General features: G+C 37.6%; 1 protein-coding gene across 3 annotated transcripts in view; it reads right to left on the reverse strand.

Moving 5' to 3' along the window:
• Positions 1-2,523: 2,523 nt before the first annotated feature.
• The window catches only part of REXO5 (RNA exonuclease 5), a 34,050-nt gene continuing 12,657 nt past the window's right edge, over positions 2,524-23,916 (reverse strand). For 2 of the 3 annotated variants that reach the window (XM_052001378.1, XM_052001385.1), the window contains 11 exons: positions 22,825-22,940; positions 21,706-21,844; positions 21,483-21,577; positions 20,736-20,838; positions 16,629-16,774; positions 15,320-15,440; positions 13,042-13,152; positions 12,730-12,867; positions 10,303-10,395; positions 9,357-9,576; positions 8,055-9,098 (listed from right to left, as the gene is read on the reverse strand). In XM_052001378.1, coding sequence (XP_051857338.1) covers positions 8,677-9,098; positions 9,357-9,576; positions 10,303-10,395; positions 12,730-12,867; positions 13,042-13,152; positions 15,320-15,440; positions 16,629-16,774; positions 20,736-20,838; positions 21,483-21,577; positions 21,706-21,844; positions 22,825-22,940 — 1,704 coding nt within the window. In that variant the 3' untranslated portion in view covers positions 8,055-8,676. Of the gene's footprint in view, positions 3,427-8,037; positions 9,099-9,356; positions 9,577-10,302; positions 10,396-12,729; positions 12,868-13,041; positions 13,153-15,319; positions 15,441-16,628; positions 16,775-20,735; positions 20,839-21,482; positions 21,578-21,705; positions 21,845-22,824; positions 22,941-23,916 lie in introns of those variants that run through there. The other variant, XM_052001370.1, reaches the window with a different exon arrangement.

The raw sequence follows: 23,916 nt of genomic DNA on the forward strand, positions 1-23,916 counted from the left end.
ATTAATTTTATTTTACAAATGAAGAAACAGATTCAGGGAGATTAAGGGACTTTTCCATGGTCATGTACCTAAATTGGAACTCAAATCCAGCTTTTCGTGACTTTCAAATCCAGTGTTCTGCCCACCAGGCCAGGCTGCCTCTTTAGTCATCTATAAAATGAGAGATGTAAAATAGGATTGCTGATTTTCAATAGTGATTCTGAGAGTGTAATAAAAAAACAAAACAAAAAACAACCAAAAAACCCACTGTTGGGTACTTACTTTCTCCTGGTGCCTCTTTTTTTTTTTTTTTTAAACCCCAGGACCCTGCTTTCCACAAATTTCTTGTTTTTCTCTCAGAGTTATCTTAACACTCAGGAATTGTGGGTAAGATAGATAGGTTCCTTTCTTTCCGCACTCCTTCCCAAAGTATATTTTCCTCCCAAGGATTTTTTGTTCTAAGAAACATAAGCACTACAGAGGAAATTTTTGGGAATGAAAAGACAAAGGTACCATAGGAGTTTTGAAGGTTATTTCCTAATCTGATATGCCAACTATCTCATCTCCAATCAATACCACTGACAAATTGATATTAAACACAGGACTGAAAATTTCTCTACCCAAAAAGCTTCATTTAAGCTTTTTAAATGCCAACTAGTTTTGTTTTTTAAACATTCATTTCCAGGATAATGTTTGAAAAACAAAAACAAAAACTAGTTGGCATTTAAAGAACTGCAGAGGGGCACTGGAAAAGAACACTGGATTTAGAGTTGGACACAGGTTCAAATTTTGCCTCCTACTACCTATATGACCTTTATCAAGTCATTTATTCTCTGAGCCTTGGTCTTCTCATCCAAAGAGGGGGTTAGACTAGATAGCAACCCAGCTTTAAGTATTATTATAGTATTTAAGTATTGTTATAGTATAGTTGAGCCTATCTTTATCTGGTTACACCTCACACTCAAAACTGGCCTGGTGGTTCTCTGCATATAATGTTCTATTCACCATTTCTATACCTTTTGCATAGGTGGTCATTATCTTCTTCCTCACCTTTACCTTTGGGATGCTCTGCAGTCCTTCACATTACCTTCTACAGGAAGTCCTTCCTGTTTTAAGTGTACTGCCTTGCAAGAGCAATTCCTTTTTGTTTTATTTTGTATTCACTTAGGTGTTTACATGTTGTTTACCTTCAGTCCTCTGTAAACTCATTGAGGGCAAGGACAGTTTAATTTTTGACTCTTTGTATCTCCATACCTATTATAGTATCTCATACACAGTAGATGCATAATATTTGAACTACAAACCATCCCACCCCACCCTCTTCTTATATAGTTGTTTCAGCTTACCTGAGTACAGTTAAGAATGTTTGGTAAGCATTCTGACATTTAGTCTTCAGATGTTTGCCTGATCCAAATTGTAGGTAGGGCCAGCAGCTCGCTCTTGTATTTCTTCTTCAGGCCTTGATGAGACACTGCACTCTAGACTAGCTTTCATGTATCTGGTTAGATTTTCCTCTCTTGCTTTTCCTTGTGCTTACCCCCCTCCCAGATAAAGACATTCCTCACCAGTGCCAGCTCTACTTCCCTTGTGTTTCTCATACTTCAACCCCTTACAGTGGGATGCATCCCATCGACTTTTTTCTCAGTTCTCCAACATCCTCTTCACCCTATATGCTCCATTAATACTGTGATCCATCTTCCTCTTTGGACTTCATAGCACTACTCTTTTCCTCTCACCCTTTCTCACTGTTCTTCTCCATAAAATCTACCTTAAACCTTATTTTTCTTAGTCTATAACAGGGAGCCTTTCTTTTCAGACTTTACATGTGCACACTACCTATCAGATTACTGCAATAACTTCCTACACACATCTTTACCCATTCTGGTCTATTCACTGTTGTAACCAAGTCATTTTCCATAGATCTGACTGTGAATCCTCTAGTTGGTCAACTTCAGCCTGCTCTGACGATCCCAATTGCCTGGATTGCACTCCTTCCCTCCACCTCATAGTCATTCTCTTCTTTTCAGATGCAGTCCAAATACTAGTCCTCCAAACTGCTGGTGCCTTCCCTCTCCTATTACCTTGTATTTAATGTGTATATATAGCTTATATTTGATGGGTAATTATCTGTTAATTTACTCATTTGGTACTTATGGTATAATCATTTATGTATTTTCTCGTCTACCATTTGGATGAAAGCTCACTGTAGGCAGGGTCTGTTTCATTCTTTGTACTTGCATCTCTAGTACTCAGCACAGCTGGTTGGCTTGTTGGGTAGAGTAACGGACCTGGAGTCAAGACCCGAGTTGAAATTTGACCTCAGACACTTACTTAGCTATGTAGTCCAAGACAAGTCAATTAACCTCTGCCTGCCTCAGTTTCATCAAATTTAAAGTGAAATTAACATAAATACTCACGTCCCAGAGTTGTATAAGAATCAAATAAGTATAATGATTGTATAAACATTTGTGCCTATTATATGCAACACTCTACAATAGAAACTCATTTTACTGAATTTCCAACTTAAAAGAATTAGGAAGATACTGATTTTTAATTTTTATTAATTTGATGTAAACCTAAGAAAATTTCAGGATGAAGATTATCAAGTGTTAGATCAGAAATCTTAACTTTGTCATTTACCTTTTTGACGTTCTGGTTAAAACCAAAGATCCCTTCTCAGAAAGTTTTTAAATGAATAAAATATAATACAAAAGATTACAAAGGAAGCCAAAGGTTAGTGAAAATAAAAATGTAATTTTTTTTTCCCATCCAAGTTCATCGATCCTTTTGAGATCTGTGGATCCCAGGTTAAAAACATCTGAGTGTGTTAGGCGAAGATACCTGTTAGTGAAGTGGAATATTGTAGCCCAGAGTTCTATTAGAGACTGTAAATAGACAAAAAAAGGGAGACTTAAAAGATTTTCCCCCCATGTCTGGAGATTTTTACCCACCTAAAAATGGGACTGAGGTTGTGCTGAGTTACGAGGGAATTGCAAAAGTATTCCTATAGCACAATGGGCCATGGGTGCCTTGGACCTGGCCACCATTTAATACCTCCTTTTGCAAAAGGTTTATGCATCAAGTCTTTTGGATTTTTTTCCCCTTTGGGATACATATCCAATTTCCTAACAGAATCGGCTTTATGGCTACCATCCCATAAAATATATTTCTCACAAATTGAGAAATGACTGATAAAAGGATCTGCCTGCTTTTTACCCAGCGCCCAGCTTGTACCATCCATGTGTATGCAACTGGCAATTGAAGGTGGACAGATGCAAGTTTCTTCTATTCCCATGTTGCTAAGGTGGTGCAGCAAGATGGGAAATGTTAGCAGGAAAGGAGTTGTCATCCTGGCTGGCAACCCACTAAAGTACCTCTGAGGTGGCACTTTTAATATCATCATCATTTATTGATATTAGCCCCAGGCCAGTTGATGATCCATGAACACTGCAACAAATAAGAAAAATGCCAAGTTTTAGCTTGAAGGAAGCCTGATTTTCTCACAGGACTGGACAGCTTACATTAGTATTAGTAAGTTTTCAATAATAACTGGCACTGATATTAAAGCCTTGTAGCATAAAGAGTGCAAACTTCTGGTGAATAGAGGTAGATAAGGTAAATTGGTTGTCTGGGTTCTGGAAGACTAACAGTTAAAATATGATTGCTCTGCACACAATAGATGCTCAATATTTTAAAAATCATATTAAAGATAAAAAATGTAGGCAAACATACAGGTAGAAAAAAGGGATAGTTGAGAAAAGAACTTATTGTTTAACCAGAAGATAAGTTTCTGAAAACCACTGTGGAGGAAGAGTACACAGAATCCCAGGGGATAAAAGGATAAAGCGTACCAGCTGGAACTACAAAGGTCAGTATCCAAAGCAAGTGCTGTCTGCCTACTGAGTGGGTGGAGAATGACATTACAGGTAGATCCAATTTCAATTTTGTCTGTTCTGACCTGTGCTCGATACACTTGGTCACCAAGAAACACCCTCTGGGTGAATACTGAGAACTGTGGCTCCTTAACAATTTGGTTCTAAGGTTATGGTAGGTGGGGATAAGGGGACTAACTAATATCAAAGTGGATAATGGAGAACAAAGGAAAGAGCCCAGTCACACTTGAGTAATTTGCTTTCTAAAGCCAAAGGGAAATCTGGGCTATAAATAATCTGCATTCACTCAGTAGTGGGTAGAAAAAGGGCTGCTGCTGCTGTTGGCTAGAAAGGCAAACTTGGTTTTCTGCAAAGGTTATCACAATGTTGATCAATCACCAGTAATCAATGAATGGCGACTCTGAACTAGCCTTTTATATAGAAAGCAAAGCAATGATTGAAAAATTGTGATGATTGTGATATGGAAGAATGTTATAGAATGTTTTCTTCATGTACAAAATGCAAAAAAGATCAAACCAAAACAGGAAACTTATCTTCCCAAACAGATAACAAGCTAGTGGCTAAAACCTGGTCAAATCATTTTCCTCTCTGGGCATCATTTATGAAATGAAAATAATGCCCACCCACCACTAAGATGTGTAATTCAAATGTCCCTGGGAAACCAGAAAGATCAGCTGAAGGCTGAAAAATGGAGGGATCATTTTTAAGACTGCCAATTTGATTTCCCTCTCTCCTTTTTCTAATCAGATTTACCAAAGGTTTATCAATTTTACTTTTTTTTTCATAAAACCAACTCTTAGATTTATTTATTAGTTCAATAGTTTTTTACTTTCTATATTATTAATTTCAGAATTTCAAATTTAGTAATTGATTGGGGGTTTTTAATTTGGTCTTTTCCTAACTTTTTAAGTTCCAGGCCCAATTCATTGATCTTCTCTTTTTCTATTTTATTCAAGTAAGCCTCTAAGGATATAAAATTTCCCCTTATTACTGCTTTGGCTGTATCCCATAAATTTTGATATGATGTCTCATCGTTGTCATTATCTTGAGTGAAATTATTAATTGTGTCTATAATTTGCTGTTTCACCCAATCATTCTTTAAGATGAGATTATTTAGTTCCCAATTACTTTTTGGTCTATTAACACCTAACTTTTTGTTGAATGTAGTTTTTATTGCATTGTGATCTGAAAAGAAAGCATTTACGATTTCTGCCTTCCTGCATTTAATTTTGAGGTCCTTATGTCCTAATATATGGTCAATTTTTGTGTAGGTTTCATGAACTGCTGAGAAGAAAGTATACTCCTTTATGTCACCATTCAGTTTTCTCCAGAGATCTATCATACCTAATTTTTCTAATATTCTATTTACCTCTTTAATTTCTTTCTTATTTGTTTTGTGATTTGATTTATCTAAATCTGAGAGTGCAAGATTGAGATCTCCCACTATTATAGTTTTGCTGTCTATTTCTTCTCACAACTCTCTTAACTTCTCTTTAAGGAAGTTAGATGCTATATCACTTGGTGCATATATGTTTAATACTGATATTGCTTCATTGTCTATAGTACCCTTAAGCAAGATATAGTTTCCTTCCTTATCTCTTTTAATTAGATCAATCTTTGCTTTTGCTTGATCTGAGATAAGAATGGCTACCCCTGCTTTTTTGACTTCACCTGAAGCATAATAGATTCTGCTCCAGCCTTTTACCTTTAATCTGTATGTATCTCCCTGTTTTAAATGTGTTTCCTGTAAACAACAGATTGTAGGGTTCTGACTTTTGATCCAGTCTGCTATCCGCCTCCTCTTTATGGGAGAGTTCATCCCATTCACATTTGTGGTTAAAATAACCAATTCTGTATTTCCTGCCATCCTAATATCCCCAAATTATACTTTTCTTTTTCTTGCCCTCCTTCCCTAGTATTAATGGGGAATGTTTCCTTAGGCAAATGACTTAATTTTTATTTAGTCCCATAAGATTATCTTAGCTGTGAGCTATGTTTTGTATAATTTTTGTACACTTTTCCTCCTATCCCTCCTTGATAGCTGTAGCCTATTTAAAGTACAACATCAGTCTAATTTTTCAAAAAGCATCCTAACATTTGTTTCTATTGTATATTTTCAGACCAAGTTCTACCAATTAAATGGCTCACAGGTATAGAGATTAAAGGAGTCTCAGAAGCAATGTAGTCCAACCCCCTCATTTTATATGAAGTTAAATGGTCTAAGGTCACACAGAGAGCAACAAAGGTACAACTTGAAGCCAAGTCCTTTGACTTTAAATATAGTATGAGGCTGGAAGGTGCTTTTAGAAAAAGGAGAAAAGGAGGCTTGTATGCTGACAGACTGCATTAAATATAGTCTAGGGATGGAGAACAGGACTATTCAATAGAAAAACCTCCCTCCTTTCCCACTTTTCCAAGGGAGATCTCACACACACACACACACACACACACACACATCTCTTTCTCCTTACTCCCTCCTTTCCTCTCTCATTCACGCACACAAAACATTCCTGATTTACTGTGAGGAGATGGTGCTCTCTAGTGGCCAAATCAAAAGGAACGGCTCTATCTGGATTCTCACTATTACCAACCTGCACAGGCTGACAGTTCAGGAAAACAATCTCTGAGGCCACTGAGTCCAGCCCTTCTTAACTAAATAGGAATCCCTTCTAGAGTAGTCTTAAAAAGTGGTCATCCACTCTGCTTGAAGACCTCCACTGTGGGGGAACCCTCTACTTCCTGAGGCTTGGGGGGAGAACAAGGGGTATTTTTTCCCTTCAACTGAGGTATATGAAGAACCTGTCTAGAGGTTTGAGATGCAAATCTGGACCTTTGCATTAAATTGTGAATAAACTATATCTCTGGGAGAAGAGGAAAGGCTCCTCAGTATGGGGCTGACTGCAGAAGTTTAAGCTCGTGATAATATGAAGTGAACCTTCTGTTTTGGGGTAGAGAAAACACCACCTTCAACTCCTCTCACATGAGAAGAGCTGATAAAGGATGGCAATCAGTTGTCCCAAAATGAAATGAACTGGCATTAGGAAGCCAAAAGTTATCTCTGTTAGGCTGAGGTTTCCTTGCAGCCCCAGTGCTTCCCTCTTTCTGTGGCAAGCCTAATGAAAATCTCTGTTAGATCGTTTCTATAATATGGTCTACAACTGTAGGTACACCTCACAGCTTTTCCTTGGGCCTTTTTCTCTTTTCTCTCTTGGGGGCCATAACCCTTCCCATGTATTTCATCACTATATCCATGCAGATGGCCCCCAGGCCATCTGTCCTGGATGCCAGTCCTGCATCATTAGCTGCCTTCTGAACCCTTTCAGTCACTGGACATGTCCAAAACTGACCTAATCCTTTTATGAACTTCCACATTCCTGACAAGGGTACAATCATCCTTCTGTTCACCAGGGTTTGCTACTTTGGCTTTATCCTTGACTCCTCAACCCACACCTCAACCAAAGGCTGAATCCTGTATTTGCCTCCACATACCTGTCACATCTTTCTCTTTCCTTCCAAGCCCTCACCTGAGATCAGGCCCTCACAGTGTTTCTTCCCGAGACAATTGCAATCATCTCCTAATCAGTTTCTTTCTCTCTGCCTAAAGTCTCTCCAATCCATTCACCATACATATACTTGTCAGAATGATTTTCATAAAGTAAAAATCTGATTGTGTTACCTCCCTATTTAATAACCTCTCTATTACCTCTAGGATCAAAGACCCCAGTCTGCCTGTGCAGGCTTTATTCCATATGGTTCTGCCTCATGGTGGTTTCCTTGCTATTCCCTCTCATCTCCTCAGCTTTGCCCATGCTTGGCAGGAACTCTTTCCTACCTCATTTCCATTTCTTAGAGCACTTGTTTCCCTTGAACTGCCCAAGTAACCCTTTCTCCATGAAGCTTTTTCTGATTTTGCCATCAGGGCCATATTATTTCCACCCTGTCCCCATTTACTTGAATTTTTACTTTTATTTATTCTGTATGTACTTATTTATGTACTGCCTATCTCCCCTGATAGAATGAATATCTGCTCCTTGATGACAGGGGCTGTTTCATTTCTTTTTTTTCCCCAAATGCCTAGCTCTGTCTGCCAATGTAATGTAGTAATGTAGTAAATGAAGAACAGGAAAGTCAGTGGGTTTCCCAGGCCTAGCCTCTGCCCATTTACCTCTTTGTTCCTGGCAGAAGAACAATGCAGAGAGTACTGGGTGGCAGCCTCCTGTGGAGCTTCTTGACCCTTTCATCTAACCGACTCATGGCTATCTTCAGTTCTTCTCCCTATGGCGATTGGGCAAACCCATAAAAAAAAGTCAGTTCTGAGGCTCTGGGGGCCCTCTGGCTATCATCAAGATTTTCCTCCAGTGGCAAAGGAAGAAAAGAGATGGAAACACTGCTTATGAAGTCTTTCTAAAGCTAAGTAATTAAAACCAGAGCTGAGACCAAGAGGGTATATCTTCCTCTCCTCCCAACTTGTGCCAATTGAGGACCACACCACTTCAGGCCTGTGTCTATTACAGAAAATGACCTTGGCAAACAAGGACAGAAAAGAAACTAGCAGAAAATTACTGTGCATTCTTCATGGCGAAACAATGCTCTGTTTCACTAAGCAAGAAGACTTGGATCTTGGTTCTGCCTGTGCAATATTCCATGATAATCCCAAATCTCTCTAGGTCTCAATTTCCTCATATGTAAAATGAGTGGAGTGGACCAAAGGTCCTTTGGGCTCTAGTATTTTATGACTTTTACTCTAAGAGAAGATTGTCAACTCTCTTCATTATCTCACAGGCTGGAATCAACAGCAGATGTGCTAAAGGAATATGGGAGGGGGGGATAGAGAAGATAAGGAGGAAATTAATGGTATTGGTAGAGGGAGACATAAGGAGTGAGGACAGCTGCAAAGATATGAAAACAATGGAGGGGCTATTCTAGGAGACAGAGCAGTTAAGGGTAACTGATTTGTAGCACTTGGATATAGCTGGGTTGCAAATGTGGCCCAATCTGGAGTAGCCTTTCTAACCAAAAGAATAATACCAGGATCATCAGTGACCTTATTTACTAAAGGAGACTTTTCCGTTGAGACTAGTGGGACAGTGTCAGGGCAGGAGTGACAGATCCACTCATGGAGGTGGGTGGGGGTCAAGGCTCTTCTGCATACCAACTTCCAGCTGAGACCAGTTGGACCCTGAAGAATTTTCAGGGAACTCTGGGTACATTCAGAGCTTCTAAATTCTGGAAGTAAAAATACAATATATTAACAGAAAACCCAGGGAAAAAAAATCCAGAAAACACTAGTATTCAGGAAGCCAAAGTTCATCAGATTCTAGTCACTGGCTTCTGTGTGGGTCAGGCTTCAGTCCTGCTCTCTACTTTCCATATACTGACCTCCTCCCCTCAATTAGGTGCATCACCATTAACATTCTTTGCTCCTCTCACCTCCATCCTAATGTGCCTAGCTCCCTTGAAAGCCAAATGAAGTGATAGACTTACTTAGGAAACAATACTTTTTGTGTTTTTTGCTTTGGGGATCCACAGGCAAGAAGACAGCTTCCAGACCAGGCAAGAGACTAAACTTTTGAGTCATGTCCTCTTCAGTATAATTCTCCTTCATGCCATTCACATAAATAGTACTTTCATTCTCTGGGTCTGTCTCCAGGGTGCTCACTATGGTGTCACAGTCCAGAGTGAGCTCTTGCACTGGTCTCTGCACCTGGAGTAGAAAAAGATGAAGGCTGACAGATGATTTTCATCTGACTTAAGCAACTTTCCAAAGGCTGCCCATCTGACTCTAACTTCTGTTAGGTCAGAAGGGTGAAGGTGCTAACAGCTAGTTCTTTCCAATCAGAAAGAGCCACTCAGAGCAAAATGTTCAAGGTCCTAACAGAAATAAGCAAGAAATATTATATATATTTAAGCTGTTAATGAGTAATAACAACTGATTCTTTCAAAGTGCTTCCATTTAAGCCTCATAACCACTTTGAAGTTGACCAATAGCTAATAATATCTCTATTTTACAGATAAAGAAATTGAAGTTCTGCTTACAATGTGTCCATGGTACCAAAGTCGTCAAGTATGAGCAAATAATAGAAACTAAATACATGCATATGGAATTAAGTTAAACCAGGTATTTTTGACTCCAAATCTAAAATACCAGCCACCAGGACCATAGTAACTGATCAAGGTCTTCATTTCTGAAGAGGACTGCTAATTTTCTTACTCTGCTGGTACTTTTCTATGGCAGGAATGAACAAGACACCTAACTCCCATGTATGTTCTGTATCTTCACATAAAGGCGGGCCTAAAATTAATGAGCACCACACTGTTGCATCTGGATTCCCAGTGTTCATTCCCTAGTCTTAAGGACTGCTTGAAGAATGCATGCTGGTAGGAGGTCTTGTTTCCCGTTTTTATTCAGTGGTCCTCATATGCTCTTTACCTTGATCCGGGCCCCCTGGACACATGCACCATTCAAAGTCTCTATGGCCAGCTGGGCAGCTTCTAGTATTCCATACTGGATGCAAAGGTAGGGCTGCAAAAAGAGGAGACAGACTCAGAATCAACTTTGCTTCACAGCTTCAAATGATTGTCCCTGCACTTTTCACTGCAGGAACTAAGAAAAGATTCTAGGTGAATCATGGCAATCAAGAACTCCGAGAGCATTTCTACGTGTTGTAATACACTTATTACTGAGCTTGCCGGTTTTCTTGGCCTGTTTTTGTAGGAGTCACTATACTCCATATCCTGGGTCCTCAACTCCATAAATCTGGGGCCTGTAATTTCTATTCAGCCATTGACTAAAATTGGGGAGGTTGTCATATTAATTAAATTTAAACAGGACTAATTAGAAACTAGAATGAAAGTTTGCTAAACTTCAATTGGAAATAAACCATGGCAAAATAATTCCCTTTCTGGAAGAAACTACACATCAGAACTTTGATCAAGGAGCAGAGAATGAGGGGGAAACAAACAGAATAGCTATTGTCAAAAAAAAGGGATATAGCCCATGCTGGCTCTCTGCCATCTCATGCTGTTTCTATCTGATGATCAGCTTCAGGGTTCCTTCTCTCTGTTCACTAAAGTGCTGACAATCCTATGTTCTCCAACTGCCACCCTTCAAGATCCCTTATTTAACTTTTAACCTTAAATTTTTACCTTATGATACTGCAAAATTTCAGATCATTTTTTTTTTTTAATTTGTTGCACACTGTCCAGTGGATTTAAGTCACTATCACCATGCTTATCCTAGTAAGGTCAGATGAGTAACCCTAGAATAGGCCTCAGATTGTTTACTAAGTTGTAGAGGAGGTAGGCTATATATTGATGAGGAAGAGATGCTCATAGACATGGAAAATATTTAAAAATGCTTGAAGTGAAATAGTTATTGTTTAGCTTGGCAGCTTCCCAAGGTGGTAAGGGAGGTTTTTACTCTGCCTATATGTATATTATGTGTGTGAATTTATACCCACATGCTTGGTACACAGTAAGTGCTATATAAAAAATTAATTAGTATTGTTATTTTATTTATGAATGATTTCTTAGGGTGGACTATTTTTTCAAAGATTTTCACAGATGATCTATGAATTCATGGTATATGTGAATTCTTATTATCCCAAGCCCTGCTTTGGAGTCTTAGGTGTTCTAACTTTATTTTTAGGTCCTGAGAAGTTAGTAGCAGAAAGAGTGTGTGATAAAAGGGGAAAAACATTACAACTGGAATCATAAAATGTCAATTTGAGTCCTGGCTGTCCTTTATTAGATGTGTGTACAATTTCACAGAATCTACTTGCTCATCTATGAAATGGGCAAAATAATACTAATAAGACTTATTTCATAGGATTGTTGTAAAGACAGAATGAGAATCTCAAAATACCAAGCAAATGTAAAAACAATGCAGACCCATAAGCTATTCACAAAAAATCATCAGAAAATGAGTGGTCCTGGCTCAGCTACTGTAATCCCTTAAGTCTTTGGCAACTGCTTTTTCTGCAGTACTACAGTTGCTAGGGCTGCCATCAAAAAGTAACATTCTTAGCTTTCTAAATACCTCTTCCTAGTTGTCTGGAGTCTTTCTACTTAAAGCCCTAAATGTCATTGATGCTTTGTAATTATTTAAGTTATTTCTTCTTTCAGTGACAAAAACTAAGATACAAGAGAGAGATAATGTAGTGTGCTAGATGGAACTAGATTTGAGTGTCAGGGTGACCTGAGTTCAAATCTAACCTCTAATTCATACTGGCTATGAATATATCATTAATCTCTCAGTGCCCCAGGCAACTCTCTCAGACTATGTAAACTGCAGAGCAAGTGACAATCTACATTGGCAGTGTAGTATTTTTATACCAATAAATCTAATCCAAAAATCCAGGAAGATTAACACTTTTATGTAGATACCATCAAGCTAAGTGTAGTAAGTATAATTTGTTCTCAAGGCAGGAAAGATCTTGATCTAAAGTTTATTTCAAAATCCTTTTTCTTTTTCTATTTTCTCCACAATAAATTTAAAGAATTATAGAGAAAGAAAGAAAACTTTAGAGGCATCCAGTTCAACCTACATCTGAAAAAGCTATTTTATAAACAGTAATCCAGCCTTTAAATATTGCCCAGGGAAGGGGACAGCACCTACCACCACCTCTTGAGGTGGTCCATTCCACTATTAGATAACTCTAACTTGAAGAAGGTAGTTATGATGAACATTCTAGATGTGGTCCAATTTGATATCATAATAGAACTTCTTTTCAAAGCATGAAATAACAACAACAAAAAATCTATCCCTTGCTTATGAAAAGTATACAAGTTCCCTCCAGCAGAGGTTTCATTTTGTGACTCTCTATCCCAGTAGTGGCTGAAGGGTGATTCTCTTTACCTCAACAGTTTCAAGAACAATTTCCAATGAATGGATAGGACCAAAGCTTGCAAACAACTTCTTCAGAGGCTTAAGGCAGAAATTTTCCCCAAATGGCCCTGCATAGACAGTTGACATTTCTGCCCACTTGACTTTCATCTATTGGAAAAATACGACCAAAACAAACAAACAAACAAACAAGGGGTCAAATGTTAGTAAGCAAAAATGCAGAGAGAACTAAAACCCCCAAAGCTCCTAAGGTCAGAAGATGTGTCAGTTCATTTGATGGACTTTAGCCCCAAGAGACTCTGGTTCAACAAATGATCTCATTACCTTTTTATGCATCTCAACAGTGAGGCTGGGTGGGAGAGGATGTGGCCACTGTGAGAATTGGATGACGCTGAAGGAGGATAGAGGGACTTCTGCTTGGGCTTGCTCTAGAACCTGTAAGAAGGACATATCACTGAGAAACAGGTCAAAGAGCCCTGACTATTTTTTATCTTAGAGGAAATGCCTGAGACTTTAAAAAGCTATAGTACCTCATGGTGCCAGAGTAGATCCTCTGGCTTATTTTTACTTCTCTAGCTAAAACCCCTACACGAAGAGAAATGGTCAGTTTCTCCTTTTGTAATCAGAATGACAGAAGTTTTTCATATTTGACAAGTTTTTTGACACATTTTCTGGGATAGCAGAGTTAAATAAAATACATTGAAGACCTGGGTGTTGACATGAAATACTATTTCATGTCATCTTAACCACCTTTCATGGTCATATCACTGCTGTTGTCACCACACACATACAGAAAGAGAAAGTGTGGAAGAATGAATACAGTACTGGGCTTTGAAGTTGGAAAGGTTGTTTGAGAAGGGGAGGAGATGGCTCAGTGGGTAGAGCACCAGCCCTGAAGTCAGGAGGACCTGAGTTCAAATCCAGCCTCAGACACTTAACAATTCCTGGTTGTGTGACCATGGGCAAGTCACTTAACCCCAACTGCATCAGCAAAAGCAAAAAAAAAAAAAAAAAAAAAGAAGGGAAAGGTTGTTTGAATTATGCTATGCACAGACTGGGAAACCTTGGGCAAGTCATTTAAGGCCTCTGATCCTCAGTTTCCTCACTCTTCAAATAACAGCTCACATCCCACAATGTTGTAATTGAAGATCAAACAAAAGAATGTAAAGCACTTTGGGTAATCTATCATCATTTTCATTATGATACATGAAGTGCTCTAGGGGAAGTTTTCACCCTGAAAAGGCTTCATTTTTTTTTTTTTTTCAAATCAACTATTTATTAAAGGATTAGTATTTAATTAGGCACTGTGCTTGATACCTTGTTTTTTTTTTTTTTTTTATACTTTGCTTTATTGAACTTCATAGATATTGCATTAGGGTTCTGTTGTTGTTTGTTGTTGTTTACAAATTGAAGGTTTGTGGCAACCCTGCACTGACCAAGTTTTATTGGTGTCATTTTTCTTTTCTTTCTTTCTTCTTTTTTTTTGGTTGTTTTTTCAGTTTAGGGGGTTTTCTTTTTTTAAACTTTTTATTGACAGAACCCATGTCAGGGTAATTTTTTACAGCATTATCCCTTGCACTCACTTCTGTTCCGATTTTTCCCCTCCTTCCCTCTACCCCCAATCCCAGATGGCAAGCAGTCCATTATATGTTAAATAGGTTACAGTATATCCTAGATACAATATATGTGTGCAGAACTGAACACTTCTCTTGTTGCACAGGGAGAATTGGATTCAGAAGGTATAAATAATCCGAGAGGAAGAACAGAAATGCAAGCAGTTTATATTCATTTCCCAGTGTTCTTTCTTTGGGTGTAGCTGCTTCTGTCCATCCTTGATCAATTGAAACTGAATTAGCTCTCTTTATCGAGGAGATCCACTTCCATCAGAATACATCCTCAAACAGTATCGTTGTTGAGGTATATAATGATCTCCTGGTTCTGCTCATTTCACTTAGCATCAGTTCATGTAAGTCTCACCAGTCCTCTCTGTATTCATCCTGCTGGTCATTTCTTACAGAACAATAATATTCCATAACGTTCATATACCACAATTTACTCAACCATTCTCCAATTGATGGGCATCTGTTCATTTTCTAGCTTCTAGCCACTACAAACAGGGCTGCCACAAACATTTTGGCACATACAGGTCCCTTTCCCTTCTTTAGTATCTCTTTGGGGTATAAGCCCAGTAGAAACACTGCTGGATCAAAGGGTATGCACAGTTTGATAACTTTTTGAGCATAGTTCCAAACTGCTTTCCAGAATGGCTGGATGTATTCACAATTCCACCAACAATGTATCAGCGTCCCTGTTTTCCCACATCCCCTCCAACATTCCGCATTGTCTTCCCTGTCATTCTGACAGGTTTGTAGTGGTATCTCAGAGTTGTCTTAATTTGCATTTCTCTGATTAATAATGATTTGGAGCATATTTTCATATGTCTATAAATAGTGTCAATTTCTTCGTCTGAGAATTGTTTGTTCATATCCTTTGACCATTTATCAATGGGAGAATGGCTTGATTTCTTATAAATTAGAGTCAGTTCTCTATATTTTGGAAATGAGGCAAAAGGCTTCATTTTTAACAAGTCCACATCCCTTACCTCCTCATCAGAAGCACATAGAATACTCTGGCAGAATCTGGAAGACATAAATGTGCTGCCACCTGCTTTCTGGGACAGGAAGAGGAGTTTCCGACCAGCCAAGTCCAAACACTCTAAGATACTAAAAGAGGAAGAATGACAATGAGACGGGAGGAGGAGGAGGAGGAATGGAAAATCTCTCTGAAGCCTTAATCAGCTCCCAGTGAGGCATGTATGCTATTGCCTGTGTCAAAATTCCTTCCAAAATATGAATCAACATTTTATTTGCAATCTAGTGAATGTGACCGGGGCTAAAGAAAACCTGATTACAAGGAAGTGAAGCTCCTAGGAAAAGAGTTGTCAGTTGCTGCATGGCCAGACTGATCTCTCATTGGTTTTTCTTTTGTCTTTATATTAAAGCATCTGATTGTATAACCTTATAAGTAGGACATAACTTGGGAACAATCATCAGATTTCAATGGACAAACTATGTTTAAAAACATACTTATTGAATTAAGATCTTTACTGATTTTTTTCTCCATAGCAATCATTTCTGAATATGCCTCCTCCTTCTTGAACTAAATTATTTCTTGTAATGGAAAAAAAATACTTAAGTACTGCTGATAAAGTGATGATATCTGCCATTATATGCAACACTACATTCTTATGGCCCCCTACCTTTCTGAAGAGAAGATGACAGAGGTATGTTTCAGGACTTGTTCCCTGGGGTCAAACTGATTATCATCACTTAATTTGGAATTTTTTTCATTTACATTATTGTCAAACTGGTTCTGCATGAATTTGTATAATCTTTTAAGAAACTATTTTCAAGAGATAATGACATAATAACTCTGTGAGCATAAGATTAAAAAGCTGGACATCATGTAATCAAACCCTTTATTTTGCAGGTAAGGAAACAGAAGACAACAAAGGTGCCCAAGGTCAGAAAGCAAGAATTTAATAGAATCAAGATGTCAATGTGGATTCACCTAATTCCAAATCCTGTATTGTTTATTTTTTTCTATTAATATAACTCTTTCTACTCTTCCCCCCATCCCTTCCTCCTACTTCTAAGGGAGGAAAAAAAAAGAAAAAGAAACCCTTGTAACAAATATGTAAAGTCAGGTAAAACCAAATCCCTACATTGGCCATGTCCAAAGACACCTTCCTTTCAGGAGATGGACAGAATGCTTTATTTATAGTCCTTTGGAATCAATGTTCTTTCCCTTACAAAACCCTGCTTCTCAACACACTTAGAAAACATATAGAGAAGGCGATCTCCACCTTCATTCTACTTCTCTCCATTTGTCTCAAGGATCAAAAAAGTTACCCTGCATTCTTCTGCCATGTTGCATCTGTTGAGGGTCTTGCTTCTTTATGGGGTCCACTGGGGCACAAGGGCGATGTGTTTTTCTGTTTTGGACTTGCCAGAAATTGTTGGGAGTTTACTGCTGTATCCAGCTTCATTTCTGCAATCTTGAGGAAAGAAAGAGTGGGAAACCCACCAGTTTCTCGGGTGTTCATTATAGAATAGTTTCCAACTAGGCAGGCTGCAATTTTTTAAAGCAAAAAAAGAAAAGGTGGTGGTAGGAGTGGGGTAGGAGGGAAGAAAGGATAAAATGGTTCAATGGATCTCTCCTTTCTTAGATACTGGCCTGACAACTCAATAGATGGTTTCTAATTGCCTTGCTAAAGATACCAATCTGTCATAAGAAGCCCAAGTTGTTACTTTTGGAAAGGAAATGCCAACATAGGGCTCTGTGAAAAGGGATGCCGATTTTGGCAGGATCATTATAGTTAGTTGCTTAAAATATATTTTTACACTGAATGTGCAACTGGGTCTCTGGGAGAGGAAATTACTTCTCTTGGAAACCATAATAAAATTCTTAGTAGACTTACTTTTATAGCTGCAAAAAGAAAAATAAGTCTTATTTTGTTTAGTTCTAGAAATGCCACTCTGCCCATTTGTAATATTTAAAACATAACTGTTCCTGGGAGTTACTCCGGAGGAGATACAAATTTGTATCTAGCTTAAAAATCCTCTGGATTTCCAAACTCCCATTCTTAGAACTTTATCGTTAGCTTTCATTTTTATATTATTCTTTGCTTCTCAATCTCCCTCTCCAATGAACCATCCCTTGAAATAAGAAAGAGGGGAAAAAGCAGCTCAGCAAGAACCCCACAAGTGAAAGAAATCTGAAAGCATATGCAACATTTCCCCTTTACAAATAAGGAAAAGTGACTTTTCTCACTCTCTCTTTGTCACTGCAATTATATATCACAGTGTTCAGCCCAACCCTTCTTCTGTTATTAGTTCTCATGCTGCTGCTGGTCTAATCTTGTACTGAGGTACAGTTTATGATTTGATAAGAAATGAGATGGGACAGAAGGTAATATATCTTTACAAAAGATGTCCCCATATAAGGGATAGAAAAAATATAGGGCTCATTTATGTGATTTAGAAGCTCTGTTTCAAAAGTCAGCATTGAAATAACTTCTGACTGAATATGGAATACAAATATGTGGATTCTGTCAAATGAGCTTATTTCTTCTATGACATGGAGTAGCATTGTAATTTGCAAAGTTACTTTCCAAGTTGGTTTTATAGAAGCCCTTCTAACCCCATGGTAAGACTATATCACAAGGTTTATTATAACCCAATTCAAAAAAACAATGGAAGCCTCCTCCCATTCTTTTCTCTTATCTGATAGGGAGGGGGGAGAGTTTTTACCTTATTTTTCCTTAGAACTAGGCCTACACTTCCTCCCAAAGTGCTTCCACTTCAGTCATCATCTTCAGCTTCCACCACAACCATCTAGGCCTTTATGTCTCCTAGCTCTGATGAGTTTTCACCTTTTTCCTGTTCAGAACCAGGCTCCTATGCCACTTCCTAAGCAATCAATTCCCCACTCATGCCAAATAGCCAGACTTCCTTTAAGTCCCAACTAAAATCCCACTTCCTATAGGAAGCCTTCTCCAAATCCTTTAATTTCAGTTTCTTCTTTCTGTTAATTGTTTCCTATTTCTCTGTTGCTTTGCATATATTTGTTTGTGTGCTGTCTCCCTTGTTAAGATTGTAAACTCCTTGAGGGCAGAGACTGTCTTCTGCCCTTTTTTGTAAACAACACTCTTAAAACAAATGCTTTTGAAAGACTTAATGGCAGTCAAGATGATGATGATAAGTTCCCTACTTCCTAAGAGAAAAGGGATGGCCTTAAGGGACACGTGCATTTGTGCTTGTACACACACACACACACACACACACACACACACACACTTATTTATGGGGGGGGGGAAAGGACATATTTTGCTTGACTATACATTACAAGGTTTTATTTTTCTTTACTTCAAAAAGAGAGCAGGTGAAAGGGAGAGAAAATAAATTTTTGTTAATTAAAAAAGGGTAGAGGCAAATATGAAATACTCCCTGCCCTTAAGTATGTTTTATTGGGAAATGTAGAGAAGAGTTCAATTATTAAATGGTTCTGACTGATCTGTCTTACACTAAATGGTACTCTTACGATCAAGAGAATGATCCTGAGGTTCCTGAAAAGTGCTTAAAAACAGATTTTGTGGTCAACAAAAATCATTTTTTTTTCTAAATCCTATTGTAGTTTTTAAAAGTTGATGAAACAGGGATAGAAGCAACACAAAAGGTAAAACTTTTTCAGTTACATGAAACTGAAATTAATACTAATAAGATTAATACAACCAGGATAAGAGTAGTGAAAAGGGAAAATATTTTTATTGAATATCTTTGATAAAGAGTCGGAGATCCCAAATTACAGGAAATGACCTCTATGTACATATGTGTACAGATACATTACACCACTTTCTCTCTTCCTCTTTTCCTCTCTCTCTCTGTCTTGTCTGTCTTGTCTCCATATATGGAAGAGAAAAGGGGGAGCCAATAGAGCTAGCCAGCCAAGAGGGGGTCACTTCCCCCTCCCCAAGCCCTTAAGTCCACTTTCCTGTTCATTATCCTTTTTTTTTTTGTTGCTCCTTGCCAAACAATGACCCTCCATTCCAGCTCATGCCAGAAGGAATCCAGAATCCTAGTTCCACTCTCTCTCAAACTCACTTCCCATTTTTCAATGAAAGCAGTGGGGGCAGTCCCCTGCTGGATAAGGATTTCTAGGGATTTTAATTGCCTTGTAGCTATATCCTTAGAACGTCCTGGCCTTTCTATGTATCTTGTATTGAAAATTCCTAATGTGTAATTTTTCTCAATTAGAATGTAAGCTACATGATTATCTTCTTTTACTAATTGAATCCCCAGTGCTTGGCAAATAATAATAATTACTTATCAAATGCTATTTCATTGATTAATTCAACTCACACAAATATTAAGACCAAACCTGCTCTGTAAAGGATGAGTGGTCAAAAGAAATAATCAAATAGTTCTCAAAATAAGAATTGAAAACTTTCAGCAATTACATGAAAGAGTGCTTCCAATAACTAATAAAAGCAATGCAAATCAAAACAATTCAGAGATTTCAACCAATCTCTAACAAATTTGCAAAAATATGAAAAGACAAAAATGAGAAAATTCTAGTGTGAAAAAAAAAAAAAGAGCATACTGATACATACCTAGTGGAATTGAACATTACTCTAGCCATCCTGGAAAGCAATTTAGAATCATGCTAATAAAGTGACTAAAATGTCCATATCCTTTTCCTCAGGGATCCCAAAGATAGGTATACACCCCAAAGAGAAAAAGAAAGGTCCTACATACGTCAAAATATTTTTTGTAGAAGTAAAGCATTGGAAACAAAGTAGTAATAGTGGTGGGAGAGGTAGCAGTAGTAGTAGTAGTAGTAGTAATAGCAACAGAAGTAAAAAATTAGAAAGTGGAAATAAAGAATTGAAAACTTAAGTAGCACTTTTTGTTGGAGTAAGGAAGCAGAGAAAATGTAGATGCCCACAAAGGGAGAAATGTCTTACTTCATAGCAGGACATGTGATGCAAGAAATCATGTATATGCAAAAAATAGGAAAGCATTGGCACTGATGCAAAATCAACTATAACCAGGAAAACAACATTTATGACTAGAACAATGTAAATAATGAGAACAACTCTTCCAAAATGAAAATTGAATGACATACAATTATAACAACCAACCAACCCTGATTCCAAAGTCAAGATGTAAGAATGCTCTTCCTTTCCCCTTTTTTCCAGAGATAGGGGACTTTGGAAGGGGAACACTACCTAAAATTTCATAAATGACGGATATGTAGATAATATTTGCTAAACTGTTTTCCTCTTTTTGGTGAAAATGGTATTCTGGGAGAAAAAGAAAGGAACATATAAGGAAATTAAAGTGACATAAAATCCAAACATGTGTATACCATTAAAAAAAGATAATGAAATTTATAATTTCAATCTAATTTTAAAAAGCATGCAGAGATTAGGTAAATTTAAAGTACTCAGTACTAACCTTCCTTGGGCCATGTTTAATAAAATACTGAGCCAATTCAAGGGTTGCCATAGCATCTTCTGTGGAATCATGGCCAACCCTGTCAGGGCACTGTATTTCCTTTCTAAAGGAAGTAAGAGTAAAAGAGAGTTTATTAACATAGAATCACAGGCTAACAACTTGGCCTAAAGGTCCATATTTACAAAGTTCTTTTCAGCTGATGTTTTTCTTGTGTTTTCTGGCTACATGTGGAATATCAAGGATTCAGATGAAATAATTAAAAGGATTACTTTAAATTAAACTACCAACAGATGCTGCTCGTCACAGTTTAGGGGCTGAAAATAGTGGGATTTTGAATTTTGTCAACTCGGATACTTTTTTCAGGATTTCCAAGAAACATGTATGGCACTAAGCATAAGTCATATAAAAGATAATACAAAATGAGAGGTATATCTTTCCAATTCATTACATGAAGCATACTGTACTGTTTAGGCAGCATGGTACTGAGGACACGAATTCAAATCTTGGTTCAAATCTTGCCTCAGATGCTTAATAGCTTTGTGACTGAGGCAAGTTTATATGTTTCAGGTACCTCTCGTGTAAGATGGAAATAAATTCAGCATAAGGACTAAATGAGATAATACATATAACTTACTTTTTAAACCTTAAAAAGTTCCAAATCTGAGCACTGCAGATATTCTGCTCTATTGAACATGTCAATATAGGGAACTATTTTAGTGTAAAACAACTCAACTGTAATGGACTTACCCTAAAACAGCTTTGGCTAAGAACTTAAGCTTAAATCTTCGTCCCAAATCTCTCACAAAAAGCAATGAAGTGTCAATAACATTGGGATGTATCATCTGCAAAGGAAAAATAAAACCCTTTTTAAACTTTCTAAAGTAATGAGTAAATGGAAGGATCAGGGAGATGAGAAAGGTAAAGAACAAGGGACATAACGCAAAAATGGAAATGCTAAAGAAATACACACTTGTAAGGCTTGAAGGTCTGCATTTAGGGAATGGCCCACTAATACCGCATCTGGAGGGAGTAGCTTCTTTAACTTGGCCTGGACATCTCTAAGTTTTGTGGTCACAGGTTTAAGAATCTTCCTTGTGATGCCTGAGAACCTTTCCATAAAAGCAAAAAGATGAGGGCCATGAGAGTAGCTAGATTCCATCCTCCTAGTCCCAACCCCAGAATGTTTCCTGAGGAAAGCATTATTACCATAGAGACTGTATTTATAAAATGAAATCTAAGTTATTGCTGTCTAATTAAAAACAGCCAACAAGTCTCCTTCTGAAATACTATCTACTATTACATATTGGAAACTTTTTTGAAACAAGTGATTTGCTTGTTTTCACGTCACATCATGGTTCCCATCCTACTTCTCTTAATAATCATGTTTTCTTCGCTGCCTCTTTTGGTTTTTTTCATTCTGTAAATGCAGGGATCTCCCAAGGCTCTATTCTTGGGCCTCTGCTTTTTTTTTTTATCTACAATCTAAGCCTTGATGATCCTGTCCATTCTCACAAGTATACCTTCGAGGGATAGAATAACAAAAAAAGTTTTATTGACCACTTTTTTTGATAATGCTTCAGGAATTCTAAAATCAAGCACATATGGCACATGCCTCAGTACATTAATTCAAAATCTCAAAACAGAAAGGTATACAAGTACTGATCCTGAATATTTCAGTTTTTTTCTAACTAGTAGACTAAACTTTAAGATCAACTGATACATGCAATCTGATGAACTTCAAGTTTCCAGAAAAGGAAATGTCACAGTTCCACTTCATGTAATCTAGTGCTAGAATGACTATTATGAGATTCCATGGCAAAGAAACTAGCAATTTCCCACTGGTCTAAGTTCACAAGAGGATCATAGGGAGAAAAGCGTAAGAATGTTATTACCCATCTGAAAATGAATTAATGCATTTCTGGTAAAAAAATCTAATTGACATGGGATAGTGTAAATTTCTTCCTATGGAGCATATTTCAGAGCAAATTAAATCATGTAACTCCATAGAGGCCATAGAGGCTGCAAGTTTTTATCAATTTCAGTCTGACCTGGGTTGGGAAAAGCTATACATCAATTTGCAGATATTCACCTGGTGAGATAGTTCAGAATCTTGTTGTCAGGTTTGACAAGCTCATCCATGACACAATGGCCTTTTGCATCAACTAATGAAACTCGTGTGAGTTCATTTCCATTTGGTGTAAGGCACTGAAAAACCAAGGACACAGTCAGGCTGCTGTATTCATGGAGGCCACTGCTTCCTGCTGCTTTAAAATATGATCACCTGATCTATTTTACTTTGTGGTTATCAAGATGGGAAAAGTCAAATCAAGGAAGGGTTTCTGAATATTATATTCATGAAAACCAGCATGATATAAATTCACTATAAAAGCTATGCTAAAGGAAGAATAGGAAAAACAAAGAAGGGATGCTACTTATCAGGGATGCCTGATCTGTATTGGGAATTAATTCATATGAAGCTATATACAGAAGAATCCAGCACTACTTTTTATTCTTTATTCTGTAGCTGTAAAAACATCTTATAATAACAGGCACATGCGGAAGATTATAAAGCTATTACTATTCAGGATTTTTAACTCAGTTCTTTCTGACTCCAATACCAGCACCCAATCCATTATACTGCATTAAGGCAACTGTGTAAAGAGATCATAAAGTTCTCTGTCAAAAGAAATAAATATGCCCTTTGTAATAATTTGAGTCACAGAAATATTAGACAACCAATGTAAATTGTAGTCTAAAGTTTGTTGGAAATCAGCACCAAAGTGGTTTGTTTTTATTTTTTTCAGTATTAGCATTAGTAAGAATTTACAATAGTTCCATGAAATAGGTAGCATAAATATTAATATTTCTACCTGTAGAAAGGGGCTCTAAGTCTTTCCTAGAGTTATATACTAGTCAATAGTGGTGCCAGGTGAGTCAGAAGACCTGAGTTCAGGTACAATGCTTTTTACCATGTTTTTGGCACCCAAACTCCATTAATACAGCTTTTGAAAACACAATTTTTTGCATTAAACTTGAATCCATCAAAAAAACTTTGCTTAGGGGCAGCTAGATGGCACACTGGATAAAACACCAGTTCTGAAATCAGGAGGAACTGAGTTCAAATCTGGCCTTAGACACTTAACATGTCCTAGCTGTGTGATCCTGGACAAGTCACTTAACC

This window comes from Antechinus flavipes, chromosome 1 (genome assembly GCF_016432865.1).
Source record: "Antechinus flavipes isolate AdamAnt ecotype Samford, QLD, Australia chromosome 1, AdamAnt_v2, whole genome shotgun sequence".
Taxonomy (NCBI): Eukaryota; Metazoa; Chordata; class Mammalia; order Dasyuromorphia; family Dasyuridae; genus Antechinus; species Antechinus flavipes.